At 36.1% G+C, this 24,798-nt stretch overlaps 6 protein-coding genes and 1 long non-coding RNA gene across 8 annotated transcripts; 5 read left to right on the top strand and 2 right to left on the bottom strand.

Moving 5' to 3' along the window:
* The first annotated feature begins 3,393 nt into the window (after positions 1–3,393).
* On the top strand, positions 3,394–7,490 carry LOC17885745 (CDPK-related kinase 7). The gene is made up of 11 exons (XM_023782988.1): positions 3,394–4,444; positions 5,053–5,183; positions 5,299–5,340; positions 5,428–5,536; positions 5,631–5,709; positions 5,793–6,089; positions 6,190–6,302; positions 6,386–6,493; positions 6,570–6,632; positions 6,711–6,878; positions 6,983–7,490. The coding sequence occupies exons 1-11, from the start codon at positions 3,956–3,958 to the stop codon at positions 7,118–7,120; spliced, it is 1,737 nt and encodes a 578-aa protein (XP_023638756.1). The 5' UTR covers positions 3,394–3,955; the 3' UTR covers positions 7,121–7,490.
* A 227-nt stretch (positions 7,491–7,717) lies between these two features.
* Positions 7,718–10,108, top strand: LOC17886894. The gene is made up of 6 exons (XM_006291184.2): positions 7,718–8,231; positions 8,388–8,480; positions 8,601–8,831; positions 9,035–9,137; positions 9,300–9,529; positions 9,660–10,108. Exons 1-6 carry the CDS (start codon positions 7,906–7,908, stop codon positions 9,886–9,888), a joined length of 1,212 nt encoding a protein of 403 aa, XP_006291246.1. The 5' UTR covers positions 7,718–7,905; the 3' UTR covers positions 9,889–10,108.
* Positions 10,039–12,730, bottom strand: LOC17887090 (rhomboid-like protein 20). The gene is made up of 8 exons (XM_006291530.2): positions 12,581–12,730; positions 12,388–12,488; positions 11,920–12,060; positions 11,656–11,722; positions 11,032–11,183; positions 10,830–10,931; positions 10,580–10,705; positions 10,039–10,489 (listed from the first exon to the last, which is right to left on the bottom strand). The coding sequence occupies exons 1-8, from the start codon at positions 12,603–12,605 to the stop codon at positions 10,322–10,324; spliced, it is 882 nt and encodes a 293-aa protein (XP_006291592.1). The 5' UTR covers positions 12,606–12,730; the 3' UTR covers positions 10,039–10,321.
* A 667-nt stretch (positions 12,731–13,397) lies between these two features.
* On the bottom strand, positions 13,398–15,770 carry LOC17887116 (transcriptional regulator ATRX homolog). Its single transcript, XM_023782360.1, has 7 exons — positions 15,621–15,770; positions 15,370–15,517; positions 14,526–15,185; positions 14,362–14,445; positions 14,033–14,124; positions 13,843–13,917; positions 13,398–13,650 (listed from the first exon to the last, which is right to left on the bottom strand). The coding sequence occupies exons 2-7, from the start codon at positions 15,503–15,505 to the stop codon at positions 13,504–13,506; spliced, it is 1,194 nt and encodes a 397-aa protein (XP_023638128.1). The 5' UTR covers positions 15,506–15,517; positions 15,621–15,770; the 3' UTR covers positions 13,398–13,503.
* A 1,398-nt stretch (positions 15,771–17,168) lies between these two features.
* Positions 17,169–19,095, top strand: LOC111830548. 2 transcript variants are annotated; one of them, XR_002833962.1, is made up of 5 exons: positions 17,169–17,312; positions 17,394–17,743; positions 17,841–17,916; positions 18,459–18,618; positions 18,724–19,095. It is a non-coding gene; the product is annotated as an uncharacterized LOC111830548 (long non-coding RNA). The 2 variants fall into 2 exon arrangements; XR_002833961.1 differs by having other exon boundaries at positions 17,175–17,743.
* Positions 19,096–20,741: 1,646 nt separating this feature from the next.
* LOC17885240 (sigma factor binding protein 1, chloroplastic) lies at positions 20,742–21,386 on the top strand. The gene has a single exon (XM_006291910.2). The coding sequence runs from the start codon at positions 20,881–20,883 to the stop codon at positions 21,358–21,360; it is 480 nt and encodes a 159-aa protein (XP_006291972.1). The 5' UTR covers positions 20,742–20,880; the 3' UTR covers positions 21,361–21,386.
* A 2,272-nt stretch (positions 21,387–23,658) lies between these two features.
* On the top strand, positions 23,659–24,739 carry LOC17887346 (fatty acyl-CoA reductase 6, chloroplastic). Its single transcript, XM_023783446.1, has 5 exons — positions 23,659–23,945; positions 24,027–24,144; positions 24,224–24,423; positions 24,508–24,608; positions 24,701–24,739. Exons 1-5 carry the CDS (start codon positions 23,659–23,661, stop codon positions 24,727–24,729), a joined length of 735 nt encoding a protein of 244 aa, XP_023639214.1. The 3' UTR covers positions 24,730–24,739.
* The last annotated feature ends 59 nt before the right edge of the window (positions 24,740–24,798 follow it).

Genomic DNA, 24,798 nt, shown 5'->3' with positions numbered 1-24,798 from the left:
GTGTAATTGTGATTCATGAATGACACTATAAATAAACATGGTTGGATATCATTAACGTACTTTGATACAATGAATATGATGATTTTTTTTTTTAAATGTACCTATAATTAAACGTGTTTCAGTAATGCATGTTTATTGGAATCTGAGGGTTTAAAGAAACCATTAGCGTAAACTATACTTGTTTTGTTTGTAAGATAAAGAGTAAAGAGATCGAAGATTTTCTGTATATTCATCAAAGTGAGAAACCATTAAATTTATAGTACATGAACAAAACTCAAAACTGAGATCTCGGGAAATCTAGTTACAACTTAAATGCTTCTGTTGCGGTGTTGTTGAAAGTGAGAAGGAGCTGCAGGAGTTTATCCATTCGTATATGCATTTGTTATTGAACCAATTAATTGTTAACCGGATGTAAACCAACCTCAATATAAGATGTGAGAGTAAGGGTAATACAGTCATTTTAGAAAACAGAAGTTCCTAAATCTGAAGTTTAGTAGGCATTGTTCCTATTTACGAAAGGCATCCGTGTTTCTATACTTTTTTTGTAATTAACTCTATTTTGAAAATGCAATTTGAGAGACTAACAATAATATGAAGAGTACACTATAATAACCTATTGGAGAAAACAAAAAAAGAGTAAAGCAAAAACTATTTGAATCGAGAAAGTATGTCTAGTAAGCGTGATGGCTTTGCCTTTGAGGGTGTTGGTATCTCCTTGATACTCAAACTCTCGAGTCTCGACCAAAAACAAAAGAGAAAAAATTATTAGCTTTTCACAAAATCCTAATTATTTAGAAAGTCATATTAAAAACTAAACTATACTAAACAAAGTACAGTTTGAAATTTGTATATTCTTCTGACATTTATGGATTTATTGCCAAAGCAATCATTAACTCAACACATCAAGCTTGTTGATAAAAAGAAAGGGTGAAAACACGCACGTTAGTGTGTATCATCATCTCATGACTCTTTAATGTTAGCATATGGTTTAGTAGTAGAACTAAATGGTTTAAGCCCAATTTGGTTCAGATTTGTATCAATTATCAAACATATTTGGGATGGGAGACTACTCCAACTATACTTGGATTTATAACTATGTATAGCTCGAGTAATATCTACAACCAGAAACACCAGTCGACTAGTCGAGTATTATTACAGAGATAACGCAGCAGATACTGCTTAGGTATGACAGGGTTAGCTCTTAGCTAAGACTTATGATTGTCCAAAGCAAATCCAAAGATAGTGGAAATAGGATAAGGGTCCAAGACTCAGGAAGGGGGTAACGTCTTCGGCTGAAGGCCCAGCAAGGTGAAAGACAACGATATATCCTCCAACAAGGATTGTATTGGGCCTTGCGAAGCACTGATTCACATTCCAAAGCTAAGACGACCCAACAATAGTATTTGAAAAGCTAGCACATATGTAATACCAAATATTATTTAGTTTTGAATTCGGTGAGTATGCAATCAAATCTACTAATCCAAAGAAAAAAGAGATGTAGGCTTTATAAATAATATAGACTCTCTTTACGAATCTAAGGAGTATAATAAAGAAGTGGAGGAGATGAAGAAGGTATCAAGGAATAAGAATTATTTGCTTTTTCCTTTCTCCCATTTTGTTCATTGCTTTGGATATGCTCTCTCTACCAATATCTCTTACTCAAAAATGCCAACAACAACAATGCTTCTTCCAAAACAAAAAAAAAAATTGCTTCTTCTAAGTTATAATTTCCCACCTTTCCATTTTCATGTATTAGATAACTGTTCATCGTTTATGTCAAAAGTTTTTACAAATTACAACATACTGTATATAATTTTCATGTACCATATATGTGTAATCTCTTACAAATTTGTAGAATCTACACACACACACAAAAAAAAAAAGAATATTTTCTGATGATCACATGATTGTTTGGATAGTTTGTGATGGATTGTTTTCCATATTCGTATCATAAAAAATGTATAATACGATAATTGATATTGATGAAAAACAAAAAAGGGGAAGGATACGAAATCACTTAATTATTATAAAAAGTTTTAAAGAACAAAAAAAAAAGAAGATAATAGAAAAAGTACAATTGTTTGATAATGCATTTGTAGTGGTTTGCGTCTGCATAGTGAGTTTTCTTCACGACCAAGAAAGGTCAATGTCGCTAATGAGAAAACAAAGCCAATATCGATTTTTGTTTAAAAACTGACAATTATATGATGTGTCATCACAATAAATAACAAAAAACAAAAAAAAAACTGATAATAATATGTTTCAAAACTTGTTTAATAACGAATGTCTAACTATGAAATTGCAATAGTTAAAATAATTTGGCCAAGGAAAAACATTCAGTGATCAAATCAATGTCATACATATAAGTTGGGAGAAGCAATAGGAATATTATTATATCCAACGTGCATGTGCTTCTGGCTTCTTCTTCTCGCATTTTCTCGCATCTTTTTATTATTCCTCATACCAAAATAAGGTTACTATAATTATTTATTAATTCAATCATTACTACGTTTGTCTAATTAATTACTCTCTAGTTTCGACCAAAGTTCGGTTGCGTAAGGTTCTCAGCTAGCACCATTTCATCTATAAAACAATACAAGGACAAATGTTCCTGAACATACTAAATTCTCTTAAGCAAGAAAAAAAATCAAACTATTTTAGACTAATCAATTATGAATATATGGTTTGATAAGATTATAAATCATTGTACCCCTATATTATTATCATTACTATTTATATAAAAATCATGGATCTACTTTACTTTGATTTTTATTTTTAGTAATGATAAACACAATCTAATAAAGGTAAAATCTAAATTTGTATGAGTGTGCTCATCATTATTACACAAAAAACATCACCTATACAAAGACAAAAAGATAGACAAACTATTATCTATGTATCATAAGATTATCCTATCCTATGCATAATTTGATAGGACTATCAGGATCATTTTACGATAAATAAAGAGTATAAGGGGCAAAAGCACAAATATATCATCAAAGATGATCATAAAAAGTTAGTCAAAGTTGGAACCCAACAAACAAGCAAAAGTTGCAATACTCGTGTTTTACACAAGCACACCTTGCCATGTTCTTCACATAACATATGCTCTCATCAATAACAAATTCCACACCAACTTCGTATTTTACTAATATTTTGCTCATTAGTTCAACATGTTCATGATATGGGGGAAAAGGATTTTAACATTACAAAAATCAAAAGAATATTCATAAAATTGTTGGGAATGAATGAGAGAAGAGAAACTTTGGGTGTTGTGTAAAAGAATGAGGACGACAGGCTGGTTTGGTTAAGGTAGGTTCCAAAAAACTTGCAAAGAAAAAAAACCCCACTCTTCTATTATTATTCATCAAATGAATAAGAAAAAAGGGAAGATTGAAGAAGAATATATGACTTTTTCTTAGCTACTAAACTTAACACCTTGATCCCATTTTTAACATCTTTTGATTCTCTTTTTCTTTTCTTTGGTGCTCTTCTTCTGCTAAGCATCTTTTCCTTTTGTACCCTTGTCTCTCTCTCTCTCTCACTACTTGCCTTTATTCTTAGCGCCTTTGCTTTTGTTCCTTGTCTTTCACTTTCCTTTTTCTCTTTGGAAGTGAAATTTTAGCTTCTTCTTCTTCTTCCTCCTCCTTCCCACTTTCACTCTTCCTGATTTAGGTTTTGGTTTATCTTATTTGATCTCGCATTCTCTCTCTATTCCCATGTGTTAGAAAGTGTTATTGCTTTAACTTTTCTGATTTATTTTTGCCTTCTGGGTTTTGTGTCTCCACTCTTTTCCCGGGAAGTTGTTTCCTTTCTCGTTTTTTTTTTTTTTATAAATTTGTTTCTGGGTTTGTGTCTGGAAACTAAATCTACAATTCGACATTGTGTTGTCGTTGTTGGTGTTGTGTGAAAGCATAAAGTTTCATTCTTTTGACTCTCAATTTGATCTCCATCGATGGGGCTGTGTCATGGTAAACCTGTCGAGGAGCACCAATCGAAGAGCCTCCCAATCTCCAATGAAATCGAAGAGACACCTAAGAATTCTTCTCACAAGACGAAATCTTCAGGCTTTCCGTTTTATAGCCCAAGTCCTTTACCTAGTCTCTTCAAAACCTCACCTGCTGTGTCCTCCTCGAGCGTGAGTTCCACGCCACTTCGTATCTTCAAGCGACCTTTCCCACCTCCATCACCAGCTAAGCACATACGAGCTCTCCTCGCGCGTCGTCACGGTTCCGTTAAGCCCAACGAAGCTTCGATCCCTGAAGGTAGTGAGTGTGAGGTTGGCCTTGACAAGAAATTTGGATTCTCTAAGCAGTTTTCTTCACACTATGAGATTGACGGTGAGGTTGGTCGAGGGCATTTTGGGTATACTTGCTCTGCTAAGGGGAAAAAAGGTTGCTTGAAAGGTCAAGATGTGGCTGTCAAAGTTATTCCCAAATCCAAGGTTTTATCTCTACTTTGCTGTTGATTCCTTTCAAAGCTCTTAGGATATCATCGTGTCTTAGGCTCCACTTGTTATTTGCCATATGTACTACTTAGGCTTAGCTGGAACGGTGACTTGTTTTTTTATTTGGAAATTTTGGCTAATAGTTTTTCTTCAAGAGTGTTGTTGTCAGATACATTTTGTTTGGTTGGTGTTTGAATTATATGAAGTTAAGCTGTGTGGTATCAGCTCAATAGCAATTTTCATTATTTACAATTGTTCTCATTCGTAAGATCTGCTAGCTACTGAGTAGCTTCATCAACCACCATTGGATAATAGATGATTGCAGCAATCAGTGATTGCTAGATGATTGGAGTTTAAGCTGTCTGCCGTTATCCACTGTAGAAGTCTAACGCTGTCAATTGTTTATTTCTTGGTTGGATATTAAATGTGAGAGATTGATGTCATCGTGTACTTTGTCAGAGCGTTAATAAAATAACAGAGTTTCTTGAGTGATGCTTATAAACTAATTGTGTTCTTGAGCTCCTTTCTTGATTTACTTCGTAATCTGGATACAATTATAATCCATTGTTTGTGTTCTCTAATATTGTGGATGCTATTTTCTGTAGATGACTACGGCAATTGCAATTGAGGATGTTAGAAGAGAAGTGAAGATATTGCGGGCTTTGACTGGTCACAAAAACCTAATCCAGTTTTATGATGCCTTTGAAGATGATGAAAATGTTTACATTGTTATGGAGTAAGTAAAGTTGCTTCATAGATTTCTTAGTTTCTGCGCTTTTGCAGAATCATTTTCATATTGAATGATTGAGATGAAAGTAGTTTAATCTGTTTTCTTTCCCTCCTGTGGTTAGGTTATGCCAAGGCGGTGAACTCTTGGACAAAATACTTCAAAGGTAACACTGCTACATCATCATGATTCTATCTTGTCTCTATTGTATCGTGTTTTCACTGGTTAAGTTTTCTTCGTTTGGACTCATCAGGGGAGGCAAATACTCAGAAGAAGATGCTAAAAAAGTAATGGTTCAAATTCTTAGTGTAGTAGCGTACTGTCATCTTCAAGGCGTGGTTCACCGTGACCTCAAACCCGAGGTTAATAGATCCTTAACCGTTCTGTTTTGGTTTTCAGATTGTTCTCTCATCCTTAACAAATCTTACTCTTTGTTGGTTTTTTTTTCATTTACAGAATTTTCTCTTTGCTACAAAGGATGAGTCTTCTCCTCTTAAAGCCATTGATTTTGGTCTCTCCGACTATGTTAGGCCAGGTAGGAGATTTTGAAGGAACCTCCTTTTTTGAAGCCTATTGAGATGATAGATGGAAAAATTGATTGTTTTACCCTTTCTGCAGATGAGAGGTTGAATGACATTGTGGGAAGTGCATATTACGTGGCCCCTGAAGTTTTACACCGTACATATGGAACTGAGGCAGATATGTGGAGTATTGGAGTGATTGCTTATATACTTCTCTGTGGTAGCCGTCCCTTTTGGGCCCGTTCTGAATCTGGAATCTTCCGAGCTGTTCTTAAAGCAGAACCCAATTTTGAAGAAGCTCCTTGGCCATCTCTTTCACCTGACGCTGTAGATTTTGTGAAACGTTTGTTAAACAAAGATTACCGCAAAAGACTAACTGCTGCACAGGCTTTGTGTAAGTCTTTATAACCAACATGATGCTTCTATTTCGGTTATATTAATCATAACTGTTCTGCTTTCAAACATATATGTGAACCATTTTTCTTCTATCTCAGGTCATCCGTGGCTGGTTGGCTCACATGAATTGAAGGTACCATCTGATATGATCATTTACAAGCTCATAAAAGTATACATAATGTCGTCTTCTTTGAGAAAATCGGCTTTAGCGGTGAGTTGGATTATTCAGCAGTTACCATTGATCCTCAGGTCGTATAGATGACAAGTTGCTAATGGTTATATTCATGGTTACAGGCTCTTGCCAAAACATTAACTGTACCCCAGCTGACTTATTTGCAAGAGCAGTTTAATTTGTTGGGACCGAGCAAAAATGGATATATCTCAATGCAGAATTACAAAACAGTGAGCTTCTATTTCCGTACGTCTCTTATTCATTTTAGAATCTTCATGTTTGCTTACTATGTGATTAAAATTGCAGGCAATCCTGAAGAGCTCGACAGAGGCTACAAAGGATTCACGAGTCTTGGATTTTGCACACATGGTAAGGCAACAAGGACTAAGTTATATTCACTATGTTTGGTGGGTTAAGATGGTAATAAAATTATATTTTGGATGGCAGATTAGTTGTCTCCAGTACAAGAAACTAGACTTTGAAGAGTTTTGCGCTTCAGCTTTAAGTGTTTATCAACTAGAAGCAATGGAAACTTGGGAGCAACATGCACGCCGTGCATATGAATTGTTTGAGAAGGATGGGAACAGAGTCATCATGATCGAAGAACTTGCGTCGGTATATAAACCTCCTCTTTCATTATCCACTTCGAGATGTGAAATTACAGAGGTGTCTTCGGTTGGTGTTTAATACCGGTTTTTGCAAATGTGTTTTGTTGTCAGGAACTCGGTCTAGGTCCCTCAGTCCCTGTTCAGGTTGTTCTTCAGGATTGGATAAGGCATTCTGATGGGAAGCTAAGTTTCTTGGGTTTTGTCAGACTCTTACATGGCGTATCATCTCGGACATTGCAGAAAGCGTAGAGAAGCCTCTTTCCTTCACCTATACATTTAGTCCTCATTGGATTTAAAAGGACCTGCCTTTAGGACAGTAACCTTACACCAAGTTCAAAAATGATTATGACCTTACGGTAACCCGAGCAAAATTCAGTGATCAAACCGACTGTTGCAAAGCTACCACATTTGTCAGATGAAGTTGCATCCTCTTATTCTTGGTAGTCCTATTTTTTCTTCTTTGTTTCGGTTAAGATTTGAGTCTTTAAGCGATAAGAATGGTGTTGATTGAGATTAAGAGGATTGTACAGAAGAAAAAACATATCCATAACTCCTCTAAAGTGTTCTCTTTTCTATTTCATTGTTCCTTTTCAATAAAAACACACCTCTCAGTTCTTTACCTTAACAAAGTGATTAATATTTACTTGTTATCATTAATTTGGAATATTTTTATATTATTGAACTAAAGAGATTGGTCTACCAGATTAACCGAATCTATTGCTGCAAACAAAATTGTTGCCATTTCAATTCGGTCGGTATTGATTAAACCGGTTTGCTCAGGCGTTGTGCGGCAAACTTTACGTGTCGAGCTCGAGACAGTCTTTTGATGGCAGCCAAAGCCGAGAAGCGAGAAGCATTATCTGAGCCATCTCTGGATCAGCTCAAACGAGCGTTGGGGATACGCCACGCCACTTCTCTATGCTACCGGAGACTCTCACCGTGACTGTTCTTCAGATCGGATCTTCTGTGTTTAACAGTCGACAAGGACTTTTGTTCTTCTTCTTCGTTCGCATTGTTCAGTCTTGAACACTTTAATGGCGACAATAAGCAAAGCTCAAAGAACGAAACCCACTCGTGGATCTCAACGTCTTGTTCTTTTATGTATAGTTGTGTTCGCATTCCTCCTCCTGCTCTCTTCGGTGATCTCCACCGGCAAATTGGGATTGCCATCTCAACAAACCCTAATAGATTATTTCGTGTGGTCACCTCGTGGTAAGAGACAGCATACGTTGTCTGAGAAGTACTTGTATTGGGGAAACAGAATCGACTGTCCTGGCAAAAACTGCGAGACCTGTGCTGGCTTGGGTCACCAGGAATCTAGTCTCAGGTGTGCACTTGAAGAAGCCATGTTTCTTAACAGGTAACTCAAATTTAGCTGTGAAATTGTCAAATTCTGGATTCAGTGTGATAAAAGTTGAGTCTTTAGGCTTTCTAGGAAAAATGCTGAAGCTTTATGGGGATGAGATTAGTGTAGGAGGAGGACATGATCAATTCAATAACTATGCTCTTGTTGCAGGACATTTGTAATGCCTTCTGGGATGTGCATCAATCCAATACATAATAAGAAAGGCATACTCAATCGATCGGAAAACAAAAGTACTGAGGAAGGGTGAGTTCTGTTACCAGCTTGACTTGTTTGTCTTCTAGAGATATGCATTGTCTATTTCAACCTTGGGGAATGTGTTTAGTGTCTGTTTCTCAACACAAGGGCTGCTTTTTTATTTCTTAGTTGGGTAGGGAGCTCTTGTGCAATGGACTCCTTGTATGATATTGACCTCATATCTGAGAAGATACCGGTTATATTGGACAACTCCAAAACATGGCATATAGTTCTATCCACAAGTATGAAGTTGGAAGAAAGAGGGATTGCGCATGTTCGCGGAGTCAGTCGACAGAGACTAAAAGAGAGTCACTACTCAAATCTCTTGATCATTAACCGTACTGCAAGTCCTCTTGCATGGTAATCACTTCCTTTATTCTTTTCGTTTGGGTGATTTTATGGGAATTGAATCTTTGAGACCAGGATTATGATCAAGCTGATGAAATTGTGTTTAGCTTCATTTGGGAAGTCAGTTCATTAATCATCAATTTTCTTATTCTCGTCTAAGTTTTTTATATCCCCCCCCTTGAACTCCTTTGAGATTGTTGATCATTTTGGTGTAGGTTCGTCGAGTGCAAAGATAGAAGCAATCGTAGTGCTGTCATGCTTCCTTATTCTTTTCTTCCTAATATGGCAGCTTCAAATTTGAGAAACGCCGCAGAGAAGGTATATGGAAGAATGCTTCCTTTAACCAATATACATATCTTGAACAATATTTACGCTATTTTCTGACAGATCTCTTGCAAACTAAGATTAGTAACCAATTGTTGTTTACTCTGCATCTTGATGAAGCCTTTAAGCTTGAACAAGTTCTTGGTGTTGTTACAGATAAAAGCACAACTTGGTGATTATGATGCCATCCACGTTCGTCGAGGGGACAAACTGAAAACCAGAAAAGACAGATTCGGAGTTGAAAGGATTCAGTTTCCTCATCTAGACAGAGATACTCGCCCGGAGTTTATCCTTCGCAGGATAGAGAAGCAGATCCCACGAGGGAGGATTCTTTTTATTGGTTCTAATGAGAGGACGCCTGGATTTTTTTCTCCTCTGGCCATCAGGTACATTACACTTTATCTGATACTTGCAGAGCCTTCTGTTTTTAGATGTTTTGGTTAAGTTAAGGTGTGCAAGCTTATACATATACCCAGACTCATTTGTGAAATGTCGTCGTATTTGCTTATACTGCAGGTACAAACTGGCTTATTCATCGAATTTTAGCGAGATTTTGGATCCTATAATCAAGAATAATTACCAGTTATTCATGTTGGAGAGACTGGTAATGATGGGAGCCAAAACATACTTCAAAACTTTTAGAGAGTACGAAACGGATCTCACCTTGACGGATGATCCAAAAAAGAACAAGAACTGGGAAATACCAGTGTACACAATGGATAAAAGAAAAGAAGAAGCGAGCTAAAGTTTGTGCCTTAGAGGCTGCATTGCGAAATCTACTCAAACTGGATCCAAACGTTAGTCTTATCACTTTCCACATTCTTGTAGTAAAGTTAAATCATTGTACGTGAAAACAAGAGGAGAGTAGTTGAGGTGTTTTCGTGCTTCAAGGCAGGATTGTGTAAATGCATTAAGATCTGTGTTTTTTGAAGTCTTGAAGTTACAGATAGATGAGCTTCTCAGTATTTATCTTAACTCGCAAATTTGTTCTACATAACCTATGCAATTTCCTACACTAAAAAACACAAAACGAGAAGGTTGGTCAGATCTTTGGCCGGATTATGTGCTGAAACATGTTGGTCCAATGACAGCCGAAGAATTCATCAACTGTTGTGTTTCTGAAACTGGATTCAACAATGTTTCTGGTTCTTCCCAATCAGAGTAAAACTCTTTTTGTATTAGTGGGATTGAGCTTCGAGAAGGATGTTTGTGGCGGCATTGACATCATTTCTTGCATGCACAAGCGCCTGTCTTGCTGCGTTTCTGTCAAAGCCCATTGATACCAATGTAGCTATGGCTTCCTCAGATGGCTCCACACTTGATGCCATTGGAGCTGGCTGAGATCTCTGTAAACAAAGAAGCTTTTTAGCTGATACTAAGAGTTTGACTAGAAGGCACAACAACTTTTACTGAGCAAATTTAAGATAGAGACTCGCCTCTGCTCGGCGCCCTGTGTTAGGTGATATAGTTCCAACAATGTTCCTGCCTGGTGCTGGAGGAGGAGAGTTACTAAAGGAGGGAAAAGAAAGCCGGGAAAAGAACGAAGCCACAAACTCTGGGAACTGTGATGTGTTGAGACATAAATTTAAGGTTACTCTAGAGATAAAGCTAAGAAATCAACAATCTGACAGAGAGATAAATAACAATGTATTAATTCCTACAGAAAAGGTTAGAAAGGTATATAACCTTTGCCTTGCGGATGCCAAGGATGTTCAAACGATACAAGGAACCTGCAATTATGCCACAAACTCCAGGAAAAATGGATCTTTTCCAAGAAGATAGTAAAAGCTGCAAAAATAAAATCCAAGTAGATTATCAGACTGACTAAGAAGTAAGAAGACTACATTAACAGTAAGGAACATACAATTTAACCTATGGTATTGTTTACCTGAACTCCTGCAAGATATATGAATGACTTATCAGAGAAGTTGACACCAAATACTCGAAATCTTGTTGAAACAGGAATGTCCAAGTAGAAGGGTATAAACGAAGCAAATATCAAGCCGTATGGTCCAGACGTCAGTAAGTTTGTGGTGGTATCTGGAAAAGGAAACAACAGATAGTTATCTTAATGAATAGATACAATGTAAACATATTCTTTAGTAACGTTAGGTTTTACAAATGTATAATGACGCGCCAAAAATTAAAACACATGAACTGAAACACATAGTCTAAATCATGGACCAGGTGAAAATCCAGTAAACTATCTTCATGCAAATTAGAGGGAAGAAAATATCAGGATGGATACGGAAACTAATAAAGATCGTCACAGTAATGTGAGAATTATTCATAAGCTCTTAAATGGATACATTATAATTCAGAACACCTCAATCCTGCCTCGGGTATTTATCCCTGCATAATTTTTGTAGGATGGTAACAAAGCTAATTTACAAACCAACAACCAAATTCTTTACTGTAACCTGTATTGGTGCCAGTATTATTGCAAATCCTAACTAATAAGCCAAAGACATAAGACTTTGAAGAGGCTGTCCTGAAATAGAATGATGGGTACCTTTAAGCAGTGATAACAAAAAGACCTCTAGTAGTAGCGATACACTCCCTGAGAAGAAGATAAAAACCTGCAGCACGAACACTATCTTATTAACCTTTAGTAAGCAGGATGGATACGAAAATAGTGGAATTTTTTTAAGAACTTGAAAAGAAATTATCACAAGTAAACCTTTCTAGTAACCAGTTTGCCAAGCATAGCAACAAACAGAAACACATGAGAATTTATCTACCAAGCAAAGAGAGTTGAGCTACAAGCATCACTTACCGAGTACTTATTTGAGCCAATCTGTCTCTCAAAAACTCGGAAGTAGTATAGCAAATACAATCCAAACATCAATTCCGGTGTGGAGGAGAAGGAAAAAGTTGACATGATTAACTTCCATATCCGGAACTTCTCAAAAATATCCTGCAACGAGTTTGGAAGAAGGTTATAATCACACATTGTATTTTGAGATATCAGATTTACATAGCCACTTCTCAAAAACAACTTCGAATTCTAAACTGGGAAGATAGAATCAATTATCTTTCAGCTGTCAGGTTACTGGCAAACAGATGATCAGACGCAAGTTAGCGAACTACCACATTAAGTACCGAAGAGCAAAATGTTCAAGAATATCAAAATCGAACAAAAGGGGATACCACCTAGTCCACCCAGCAAATCCTGAAGTAAATCCTTAAGAAAAATCTAAAAACGAGTAACGAAATCACAATACAAGACACCAAATGCGGATACCTGGTAAGACAAACCAAGCTTAGAAGAACGACCTTGGATCCCGAAGACGACAGTGAAAAGAGCGCTCGTGATGACGAAGGCTTTCGTCACCGGAGCATTATCTGCAAAATCGACAAGATTCAACACTCAGCAATCGACAACGAGTGGGAATCCCAGAGAAGAAACTGATCAAGCGATGGAGGACGATACTTACGGAAACCGGAAGGACCGCCGTTCATCTTCGCCGTGTGAATAGTTGGGCGGCGACGAAGAACTAATCGGCGTGAGAAAGATCGTTGACGAATTAATCAATCTGGGATTTAGAGATCGATGCTACAACAATGAACAACCTTTTGATCTTCTTTCTTTCTTTCTTTCGGAGTAAGGATGTTTCCAGCAATTCATTTACTTCAGAATCCAAATTATAAACATTAATTTAATTAAATACATTATTTCAGTTTCCACTTTTTAGTTGGCAAATTTAACACACAACTCAAATTTGTACCAATAAAATTTCTTATAGCAAGAGAATAATCCAGAAGATTTCTTACAGGTTTGGCGACACAAACTTTTTGATGCGAAAATAGTTAACGACAAAAGTTTCCATTTCATGTTTTGACTTTTAGAATATAAAAAGAAAATTGCAAATGGATATCCAACTTGATCGATGTTACATTTGAAGTGTTTTTAAATTTGCTTGTGAGAGTTTAAACTGAATTTTGTGGATATTTTGAATTTGTTGCTTCATCTTGCGATGAAGTTAACTTGAGAGATTTTCACCTAATCAATCTCCACGTTATCTTCTAAGAAGATTCAGGTTAAGATACTTTCAAAGCTTAACTTGAATCTGAATTTCTTAACTGCATCGTTTATTAAATTAACAACGATAACTTTACTTAATATCATTTTGGGTAAATAAAAAAACTTCAACGATAACGACACAGCAACATAATAAGAGAATTATTTGTTGGTGAAAAAGATTTAAACTCAAAACCTGGTTACTGAACTTAATTCTTACACACATGGAGATAATCATGATTACGGGCTTCAACAAGAGTAGTAGAGTACAACAAAAAGGAGATGCCAAAAGATTCCTTCCAAGGAGACAGGAGTACGATGGCAATTTACCAACGAGGATCAAAGACCTAACCCTACGGTTCGTCCATCTCTCCTCCTTAATCCCGCTGTGTACTGCTTCTCTAAATCTATCTGCAACTCTTTCTGCTTCTCCAACTCGACTTCGCTCAGGTTCTGCTCTTGGTTTACTGTACTCGCTTTCACACCCTACAATGATGCACCAACGCAACCTCAGACTCTGAAAATGTGTTAGTATTACTTTATACACAGTCCAATCTTCTACGCAATTCTTTTATAATATAAAACTTTGCATAATTCGGGACTCATGATCATCACTGAGGAAGGAAGACAATCAAAAGATGCAAAACATTTAACTAGGGGAAGAAGGATGAGATTTACCATAAGTTTGTTGAACTTTTCTTGTCGTTCAGGGTCACCAATTAGCGCACTGGCACTATCCCAACGATGAGCAACCTGGTTAAATAGGAGATAAGCAAAAGTAGGAACACGAGAAAATTTTGAGTTTACAGTTTATATCACTACATTTGTATTAACATATCCAAAGGGTCATCATTATTCATTTTAATACCTCTTCCGTTGCTGTGCTTTTCTTCTTTCCCCACAATAATTTCTTCTTCTGATCTGTTGTCAGGTAACCCGTTCCAACAAGGTTTTTGTTCACTGGTAACATTGAGGAATACAGTTAGGTAGGAACTAGGGAAAAGCAGACATGAGTAGGATTTAGCATTTTCAATTGAAAAACAATGTTAACTAGATAAGGCATGACACATAACTTTCAACTTAACTAGTATCAGATTGCAAGATCATAATAACTATGTAAAAACAAGGACAATTCAAATCCAAAAGGAGGTCAATTAAATGAAGAGAAAAATCCATAGCATCATAAAGTATTATTACCTAACTCAGCAGCCTGCATAGCTGCAACTTTGGCAGCATCAACATCACCAGGTGAAGGCTTTAAGATTGATGTCTGCTTCTCTTCTGCGGTAGCACTAAAACTTAAAGCAAGGACGTATTGAACAATGAACACACAAAGAAATATTTGATATCAAGAGTCTTACCATTACTACTGCCATGAGTGAACTTCTCTGAAATGAAGCCCTTCAGTTTCTTAGAATGTGTATCTCGATTCTCAGTTGCCAAACATTTCCCATCAGGGCGATCTCTTGGAGATTTGACATGAACATCTTTCTCCTTGCTAATCTCAGGGTCATCATGTTCCTTTCTTTCATTGCGGGAATGGCGGTCACCAAAATTCCAGCGGGAGTCTCTTTTCTCGCCTTGAAAATCTCTCCCTGGCACATAATCCTTCCCTTTATCCTCCATTTTTGAGTCTGCGTATCTCGTACCAAATGAAAAATCTTCACCTTTATCATCACTATTGACACTATGTCCAGAGTTGCTATACTTATCACGGGCACGTCTGTCTGGATCATTTCTGGACCTACTACTACGTTCAGTCTCTGCTCTTCTACGGTCAGATTTACGGAGACCCCATGAATCACAGCTAGAGCGAGGTGCATCACGCTCATGTCTGGTGTACTCATCACGTTTGGATCCATATTTACTATCTCTAGAGTACCTATCGTGTCTGTGTGAATCAGCTCTACCGTATCGACTGCGTTCATATTCCCGCTTATCCTCTTTCCTCGGCTGAAGAGGTTCAGAGTCTTTCCTAATATCTCTCCTAGAATGATGACTCTGATTACGTTCAGGACTTTCTACAAAAGAAGAACCAACAATTCTAAGCTAGAGCTGAAAAAGTAAACACAACGGAAAAAAAGGCCACTAAGATGCACAATTACATGATGCAATCAAAAACAAGAACACCTAAATTGCTGTAACCAAAATCAAATACGCTAATGTTACAGTAAACAATTGAGAATTTTTGAGATACGAACTAACCATCAGATGAAGATGAGCCATCGTCAGCTAAAGCTCGGTGGCGATATTTTCTGCTAGCCCCATCATTAGAGGGCTTTCGGAAAGCAGCCGTGGTATCGCCATCACCATGAGGAGGTGAATTCAGTTCTGTATCCATTGAGCTTGACACCTACACAACTTAGAGACGATTAGTAATGGATTCCAATGGGAGAAAAAATAACAAAAGGCTGAGACTAGAATCGAAATTTGAAAGGATGTTTTTTTTTGCTCACCGAAGAAACTTTGCAGCAGAATTTACAAGATTGAGAGATCGAATCGAACAAAACGAGAAGATTGGTTCCGAATAATTCAACACTCTCCAATTTAACAGTGAAATTATCGGTATCTCGTATCTCTCTACAGAAAGATCACTCCATTTTTCCTGGGGGGGGGGGGGGAGAAAAAAAAGTTTAGGGTTCGACGAAGATATTTTTCTCGGTGCGATTCCTTCAATCAGATTGAGACGCTGAGACTCAATGGGCTAACAAAATGAGACTCAGAAAGCCCATTTAGTAGCATTGCATGGGCTGGTTGAGAATTCATATGTACTAAAATGAGTTAGGTGTTTTTTCTTTGTCTTCGACATGAGTTGATGATAGTTGATACATATTATGAAAACATAACAAGCATCGTTAATATTGTGGACCATGGAGTTTTTTGACTGACTTCATAAAAGGCTTTTTACATACATACACTCGACATGGTTGGCATTGGCCCAACATGATCAAATCCTATTTTTGTCAAAACATGATAACGTTTTCAGCAATAAATTGTCATGTCTTCATGATTAACCATTTGTCCATCTATCATTGGCGTGCTTGTGCCCAATGTCTTTGCCAAATAAATATCAGCGAACAAGTATTTTTTAAATTATGGACTTTGGTTTTTTTGCTGGACCATATATTCTTCTTTTATGATAAAATTTTAAAATTTAAGGAGTTACAAATTGTAACTTACAATATAAGATATTTTTCTTCCATAAAGGAAAGCGAACGTCTTATATGATAAAAGACTCGCAAGACCTATAACTTTAAGGAGTTGTGTATATTTGATTTTTTGAAAAAATATTATGCTTACTTTTACAAAAAAAGATTAAGAAATATGATGCTTCCATACGTACAAACAAAAAGAAGAAGAAGGACGTGTTAATTGTGTTGGCCATGCATGTTCCTCTGATAAAGATATGTGAAAGAAAGACTAAAATCGGAGCTCATGTATACTTTTTTTTTTTTTTGCATTCGTCATAATTATTGCGTATACATGATTTTTCGATAGTGTATACTTTAGTACGTACGACGTTTGCAATTTCTAATAAAAATAAATTCAACTTTGTTCTACTAGTTTCTGCTACTTTCTAATTATTTGTCTCCGTTGAATGTGGACTTGATTCTCTCGCTTTTTAACCTTATTGATTTCATGATATATTATTATGGGTTTATCGAATTACTTTAAACAGAAAAAACAAGTTAAATACATTTATTTTTCCACAACGAAGCAAAAGTCGTTTGAATCCGTTTACTTAGAAGTCAACCCATGTGCTCGCTCATCACCCATATCCCGACACGTGTTTGTAATCTTTACAACTATCTTTACCCCTTTAGATATATTCTCTTGAAACAAATTGCCAAAAATTATATTGCACTATTAAAATGACATATATTTCTGAGAGTACCCCTTAGGGCATCATTATCGGGCTAACCCGTCGGCCCTTATATGATTAAACAAAACCAAAAATAATAAAACAGTAGATTTAGAAGAAGCATCCGGGTTTATGTTAAGATGTTTTTGAGAGGGTTGCTTATGCCACATGTTTCGTTGTGAGTGGTTAGGAAATTGTAAAAATAAAAACATTTTTCCTTTTTCATTTTTCATTCTTCTCTCCCAGATCGATTCGACTTCTCTTCCTCTCTCACACCGTCGAAATCGTAAGTATCTTCCGCCAAAATTGGAATAGATATCATCGGAGCTTGCTGCTAACAAAGAAAAGCCAATCCAATCCAATTTAGGGTTCAACTTTACCGGATTTATCACGAGATAGGGGTTTCTATGGGGAAGACCGGGATTGGGAGCACAGGATGGAAGAAGAATGGGGGTGGGCAGTTCTTTCTAGCGACGCTGCTGCTTTGGCTTGTCCCCGTCGTGTTTGAGATTGTTTTCAATCTCCGCACCGAGCTTCTTTGGGTTATTTGCGGCTAAGTCTTCTTTCAATTGATGAATTGGGTAGTTCGTTCGTAGATTTCTCGTGACCCTCTTTTTCCTGCTTCACACACTAATTGATGCATTTTCACTTTGTATATTTCAGGCAATGAGTATTGTCTTATCTGGCATACAGCCTCATCAAAATATGGCTGTTACTGTAAGGAAATGAGAATGATATCAATTTCTTAGATTATATATACTGTCGGAAATTTGAGATAGAGTAAATTTAGTTACTCTTTTCTTCTGATTTACAGAGGTATATCGAGGAGAAGATGAACGCGGAGGAGAAAACTTCTTGGGTTAATAACCCTATCAATAAAGGGTTCACATGTATGTGGTCTCTAATGTATCCTTATCCATTCTTTTATGGAATATAAGTAAGATACGGAAACGTAATCAGTAAGGAGACAAGTGTTCTTGGCACCAGAATGAGAATCAAAAGCATGATTCATATGTTATCTTTGTCTCACACTCACCTATACAAAGATAGTCATATTGTAGTAACATAGACAGATTCTCAGTTTCTTAATTTCTCCTCCATCACCTGGTTTTAACTTGTACAATTTGGTAAAACGTGTTTTTCTTTTGTATGGATTTCCACAGGAACCTATTGCTAGTGATGTTGTTAAGAAGCTTTTGGCAAAATGTAGTCTCATTTTGCTTTACAATCTTGAATTTTAAGGTTTTTGATTAGTGGACTCAGTCACTGGATTAGAATGTGTTCACTTTTAGGTACATGCATTGTATGATTCACTTAACTGGAAGTTTATTTTGAACAGCACTAGAAATTGGACTTTGTGTCTAAAGGTTCACTCTTTTGTTGTGTTGATCCCTTCTCTGGTGTTAATTTACCTTTTCTTGTTAAAATATAGGAACATCTCAAAATCACGTTATTGGAGATCAAGGAGATCAGCAATTGCTCAGGCTCATGACTCTTTGCTCAGAAATGCATTGAAGGGAGAGAAGTATATAAAGCTTTATAGCTTCCATTATCTCATCAATGGGTTTGCTGTGTTTGTAAGCTCACAACAGGTAATCTTGATCATACCATGTCTTTATTAGCTCATACTATGATTGTTTCTTCTTTATAGAAAAGTTCCTTAGGTTTCTCTTATTTGGTTTTAAACTTGAGAGAAGAAGGCACCTTCTCAGATTCCTCTTCCTCAGCAGCAGCTCCAGAAGAAAAGGGTGTTGTAGGAACAGAAGGATTTGTAGGCTTAACCATTGCGAAAGGAGCATACTTGTGGAAAGGCCAGTCTTGGAATGGGAATCTATTCCTGAAAAAAAACAGATATTGCAGAGTTTGTTGCAGGCTCATCAATATTGGTCATAGAGGAAGATGAATCAACCTTGGGGGATCCAGAAAAACCGTGAAGTAGTAACAAACGTGAAGTAGTAACAAACGTGAGAAAGATTAGGCAGAGATAAACTCTTGAGTTTGTTATATATAATTTTCAAATTATTATTTATTGAATTAATTTTAAAAATTATTAATATGTTTTTAAGGAAGTTACAGATTCAACCAATAACTATCACATTTTCTTTGGTTCTTAAAATTAACTATTACATTATAAATATATTAAATATTCACTAAGAACCATCTTTGGGGTTATGCCCATAATGATGCTCTTACAAGTAAGTAGGGGATAAATTCAACCATTTAATGAAGATGATTAGTTAACGTAGATTCGAGTTTGAGTCTCCTGCAATTGAAATGGTACATCATGCATTTCATGCTTGAGAGAGATGATTAAATAAGAAGTCATACATATATACATATATATATAGGAGTTTCATGAATATAATAAAGGTAAGATTATGCAATAGAAAGTAATCGTATTATTTTGGTGATACTCTCTAATAATAAATAAAAGTCGACAATGAGATAAAGTGGGGGAAATTAAATGGATTTGTCAGGAGAACTTGAAAGAGAGGGAGGGGTCTTGGTCTACGACTACGACGTATACACGTGACTTGACTTTCTTTGAAATATATTTAGGGATGAAGAAGAAGATCCCTCTCTTTTTAAAATATGCTTTTTTATTTTATGTTATCATATATCCTCTTGTTCTAATCAGCCAACTACAGTAAAGTAATAAATCAAGATTTTCTTTTTACGTTTTTTCTTATCGCAATAAACCGTATAATAAAACGAACATAGGTGTATGTATATATATTGGCTTTTTTAATCCCGCCGTAAACCACACGTTAATTAAGCATTATATTAATCACTCATCTTTCTATAGTTACATAGGACAAATTAAAGAAGAGATTAAACAGAGTGATAGGGAGACCACACTGATGCTACTTGCTTTCTTCCCACTTGCCCACCCTGGACCCCCTTCGTTTCTATCTCTTTATTTTCTCTTTAAATTATCGTAATGGTTTTCTTTTTGTACTTTGGCTCAATAATATATATTACAGTTTTCATCTATATACATTAGTATGAACAACAAAAAGAGTACTGTAAAATGACATATAGATATGAAAACGTTGAAACAATAATGGTTTCTTCTTAATTATACTCAACGTATGTTATATAGTAGTTTTGATTATGGTCGCGTTAACACTGAAAAGTAATCAGTTCTCAAACAACCACCTATACATTATATAGATTATACACAACAACAAGAAAGAAATATCGTACTACGGAATTTTATATTTGTTCCAACCTTTTTCGTATTTAAACGAAACCCAAAAAAAAAAGAAAAAACTTATGCGCGCGACTTTTCACAAGTAGCATGACCGGTTTAGTGACGTAACCTCGGAAGAGTAATGATAATGTCATAAAAGACGTCATTAATTTGAGAGAGTGGTGGTGGTTTTCACGTGGACGAGCTTTAACGATAGCTCCACCCCCCCATGAGACCGCAGCCGCCGCCTCGCCTTGCTCACCACTTATAAAAGTTTATGTCTCTTTTTTCTTATCTCTTTTGTTTTGTTTTGTTTTTTTTCTTATATCACCACGCGACTTTTTCCCAACGATTGAGATACACACGCTACAACTCTCCCATAAGCTTTGATATTTCGAGTCATCCAACCTATCAGAAAACAGGTGCGTTACACGCGCCGTCATTCTTTACGTTTGTTTCCTTTCCCTAGAGCTATATAATAGTCTCCTTCCTATTAATTTCCTCCCACCTTCCATAACCAAATGAAAAAGCAAAAACAAAAACAAAAACGTTATATAAATATATATCATCCTCCAAAGCTTAATTATTAACTGAAAATACAAATCAAAACACACATAAACATCTGAATCCTCTCTCTCTCTCTCTCTCCCGAAACCTGAGCATGGATTCATCATCATCAGCGACGTTTCTCACCACCTCAAGCTTAGACCTGAGAAAACCATCTCCTCTCTCAAGAAAATCATCACCAAAGCATAAGAAGAAGACGAACAACAACAAACCCATCAAAGTCCGTTACATCTCGAACCCCATGAGAGTCGAAACTTGTGCTTCCAAGTTCAGAGAGCTCGTTCAAGAACTCACCGGACAAGACGCCGTCGATCTTGATCAACCGGATTCCATCTACTACTCCCCAACCTCCTCCGCTGACCAGAACCCTTCTCCCCCACCGTGCGCTGTCTCTACCCCGGAGGATGTTGCGCCACGTCTTCAGGAGCCGTTCGATGGTAGTGGAGTCGGTGATTGTTACGAGCCCTTGGTTGGGGAAGAGATGTTCTTGCCTCAGATGTCGGCAGGTTTTTCAGGGTTTTTCTCGAATGCTTTTTACAATGTCAATGACTTTGGAAGCATCGATTCTATTTGATGAAATCTTACCGATTTTTTTTCTTTTATTAGGGGTTTCAGTTTCATCAAATTATCATTATGATCTCCATACATAAATTTAACCACCAAAGAAATAGAAAGAAAAAACTATACATGGATTTATTAGGGTTTGTGATGCGAGTCATATGAGTAAGTTATATTGTACAAAGAATGGTTCTTTCTTGTTTATTTATGTATTTTCTTGATTTCTTTTGTTTATTGTCTCTCTACATCAAAACCTCGATCGACATGTATGAATAATTGAATATGTACTTCTTATGTAACCAAGAATTAAACATGTACTAATCTATAGTTAGCTAATAGCTGAGTACAATTCTTACACTCACATTCGTTGTCAATACACAACACATTCACCAGTCCCTGTTTCCATACTTTCTTTCTCTTAAAAGCTTATATACATGCACACTAAGGGATTAATATGTTTAGCCGTAATCACTTGCAAGCATTACATTTTAGACGTGTTTAGAAACCAATGATTAAAAAATAAATATGGTTTTCTTGTTAGAGGTTAAAAGAAAGAAAAATCTAAAACAGAGTTTCTTTCTTAATCATATCAACGTAAACTGATTTATCCGATTGAAATATTGTTTGTTGCACTGTTGATTGAAAAATCGTTGAGGGCAAAGTCAGCACAAATAACATTTATGACCACAAAAAGTTCGTTTCCATAAACTCCCAACCACCACAAGAGCATTCATCTCTTCTAAATTAGACATCCCGTGCTTCAACACAAACTGACAATTTTGGTACTGTGAGCAATTCCAAAGCAAGATGATTTAGGCTCAAACGATCGAGATCAATTAAACTAAGAGATTAGATAGTCTATGAAGAGATTTCTTAAAATGCAAACTAAAAGATATAAGTAAAGAACTTAAGGTTGTCACCAAGAGCAAACAATAGTAGAACGAGCTTAAGAATTCTAGACAATAATGTTACAACTTTATATAGTAAGTTTTACCAAAAAAAAAAAAAAACTTAATATAGTAATTGATAGAGAACCCTAATTACATGGGCTTCTTTGTCTCATAATAGAACTATTGGGCTTGTTGACACTTCAGTGACTTGTGTTGATAGGTACCAGTTGAGTGGCACTGTGACTACGATCCAACAAATCATTTTACCATTGATATTTAGAAGAAGACGACTCTCTTAACCCATCCTTGTTGTTTATAATCTCTACAACTTTTTTTTTTTCTCGAGACATTTGAGGGATTCTTTTTGGTGTAGAGAATCTTCGATATTTAGGAATTCTAAAGCTACCAAAATGAATATTTATTTGGGTTTCGAGGATCATTGAGTATAATATTTTTAGCGTATAATAAAATGTTACTCTCTCCGTTTCTTTTTAAGTGACGTTTAAGGTTAAAGTTGTTACACACAAATTAAAAAAGAACATATAATTTTCTTTTTTTCACAAAAAAAAATCATTAAATACAATAAATTCAACCAATAAGAAAATATAATGCATAATATGATTAGTCAAAAATTACTAAATACATTAAATATTTTTGAAAACATCACTTAAAATGAAATAATTTTTTAAGACTAAAACACCACTTTAAAAGATTGGGTGTAATAAATAGAACAACAACAATTATAGTTTCGTTTTCTAATATAGGAAGGCTTAATTAGATTTATCATATTGCTATGTATTTTGACTATTAACCAATATGTATTGTTATTTCATCTTCTTAGAAATATACTTGACAAAATTCTGTTCATCAGTGTTATTATAAAGTACATCATACGCTATCATAGTTTAAATTGTACATCAAATATAATGCTCTCAAAACCTCATCAACCCGACAAATTAACCCAGTGGTTCGTTCAGCTTTCAGCTTTGATTAGTTGAATGTATTTATCACCTAATCTAATAAGTTTCCGTTCACTACACATGTTTAATGTTTTCTCCATTTTTTTTAGTCGGCAGTCTCGTACTCTTTTAAAATAGCTCCGGTACACAAAGTCATGCTCTCAAGGCCTTATCAAACCGACAAATCCAGTGGTTCGTTCACCTTTAATCTTTGATTAGTTAAACATATTTACACACCCTAATCTAATATGTTTCCGTTTATTACACATGTTTAATGTTTTTTCCAATTTTTGGTCGGCAGTCTCGTACTAGCTCCGGTACACAAAAGTAAATGGACAAGGCTCAACCTTAGTCCTCCTACCCTTATTATTTCTAGGTAAATTTCTCTATATATATAAATGCCCTCCGAACAAAACAAATGAAAAGCTTTCAGTTTACTCTTGTTGTTGGTAACTAAATTAAAGAATGGGTACTACAAATCTCCTCACTGCAAGCAACGGTATCAAATTGAATGGTGTCAACTTCGTCTCCTCTTTCTCAGACAAACCTAACTACCACTTAGCTCACTACTTGGCTCGTTGTTTGTCACAGACGACTCGTAGAGTCCGTACTTTATGTTGTTCTCGTGAGACGTCTCTGAAAGCTGTGACGTCGTTAGAGAGGCCTGAGGCAGAAACAAGTAGTGACACTGACGGAATTGGAATCGTCCGTTTTTTAAAAGGGAAAAGTTACCTCGTTACGAGTGGAACAGGGTTTCTTGGCAAAGGTAAGAAAAACCTAAATTAGAGTTTTCTTCTTCTACAAGTAAACCTGCGTCTGGGTTGGAAATAAAGTTCTTTGCTACAGTTGTTGATTGAGAAATTGTTGAGAGCAAGTCCTGAGATTGGGAAGGTATACCTTCTGATGAGATCCAAAAATCAAGAATCAGCCGAAAAGACACTCTGTGATGAGGTTCTGAATAAACATTTCCATTCTCAGCTTATGTTTTTACCAGTTTTTCATATTTTGTATCCTTTCTTCTTCCACACAGATTATAAGCTCGGATCTGTTCAAGCTTCTGAAGCAAATGCACGGGAGCTCTTACGAAGCCTTCATGAAGAGTAAGTTGATTCCAGTAATTGGAGACATTGGAGAAGACAATCTAGGGATGGAATCTGAAATAAGAGACAAGATTAGTGAGGAAATTGATGTCATTATCAGTTGTGGTGGTCGTACAACATTTGACGACAGGTGTTTGCTCTGTTTTCTTTTATCGCTTTGCAAACTATGAATGTAATTAATATTTGACTTAGCTACCCAAACAAACATGAACAGATACGACTCTGCACTAAGTGTCAATGCTCTTGGACCTGGTAGACTTTTGAGCCTCGGAAAGGAGTGCAAGAAACTGACACTTTTCCTCCACTTTTCAACTGGTATGAGTTTTTATTTTGTGAGAATTAGTTTCTTGTATTATACCAGCTATCAGATTTTAGTACTGACCCATAAGTCATAATAAATATACCAGGCTTGACGACACCAATACAACGAGTCTGATAGAGGAGATGTCAATGAAAGAGAGAAAGATGTTTGGGTTCGATATCAAAGGCATTGACTGGGAGCATT

This window comes from Capsella rubella, unplaced genomic scaffold (assembly GCF_000375325.1).
Source record: "Capsella rubella cultivar Monte Gargano unplaced genomic scaffold, Caprub1_0 scaffold_5, whole genome shotgun sequence".
Classification (NCBI taxonomy): domain Eukaryota; kingdom Viridiplantae; phylum Streptophyta; class Magnoliopsida; order Brassicales; family Brassicaceae; genus Capsella; species Capsella rubella.
The sequence above is the reverse complement of the archived record's forward strand: the minus strand, read 5'-3'. Positions and strand labels throughout refer to the sequence as shown.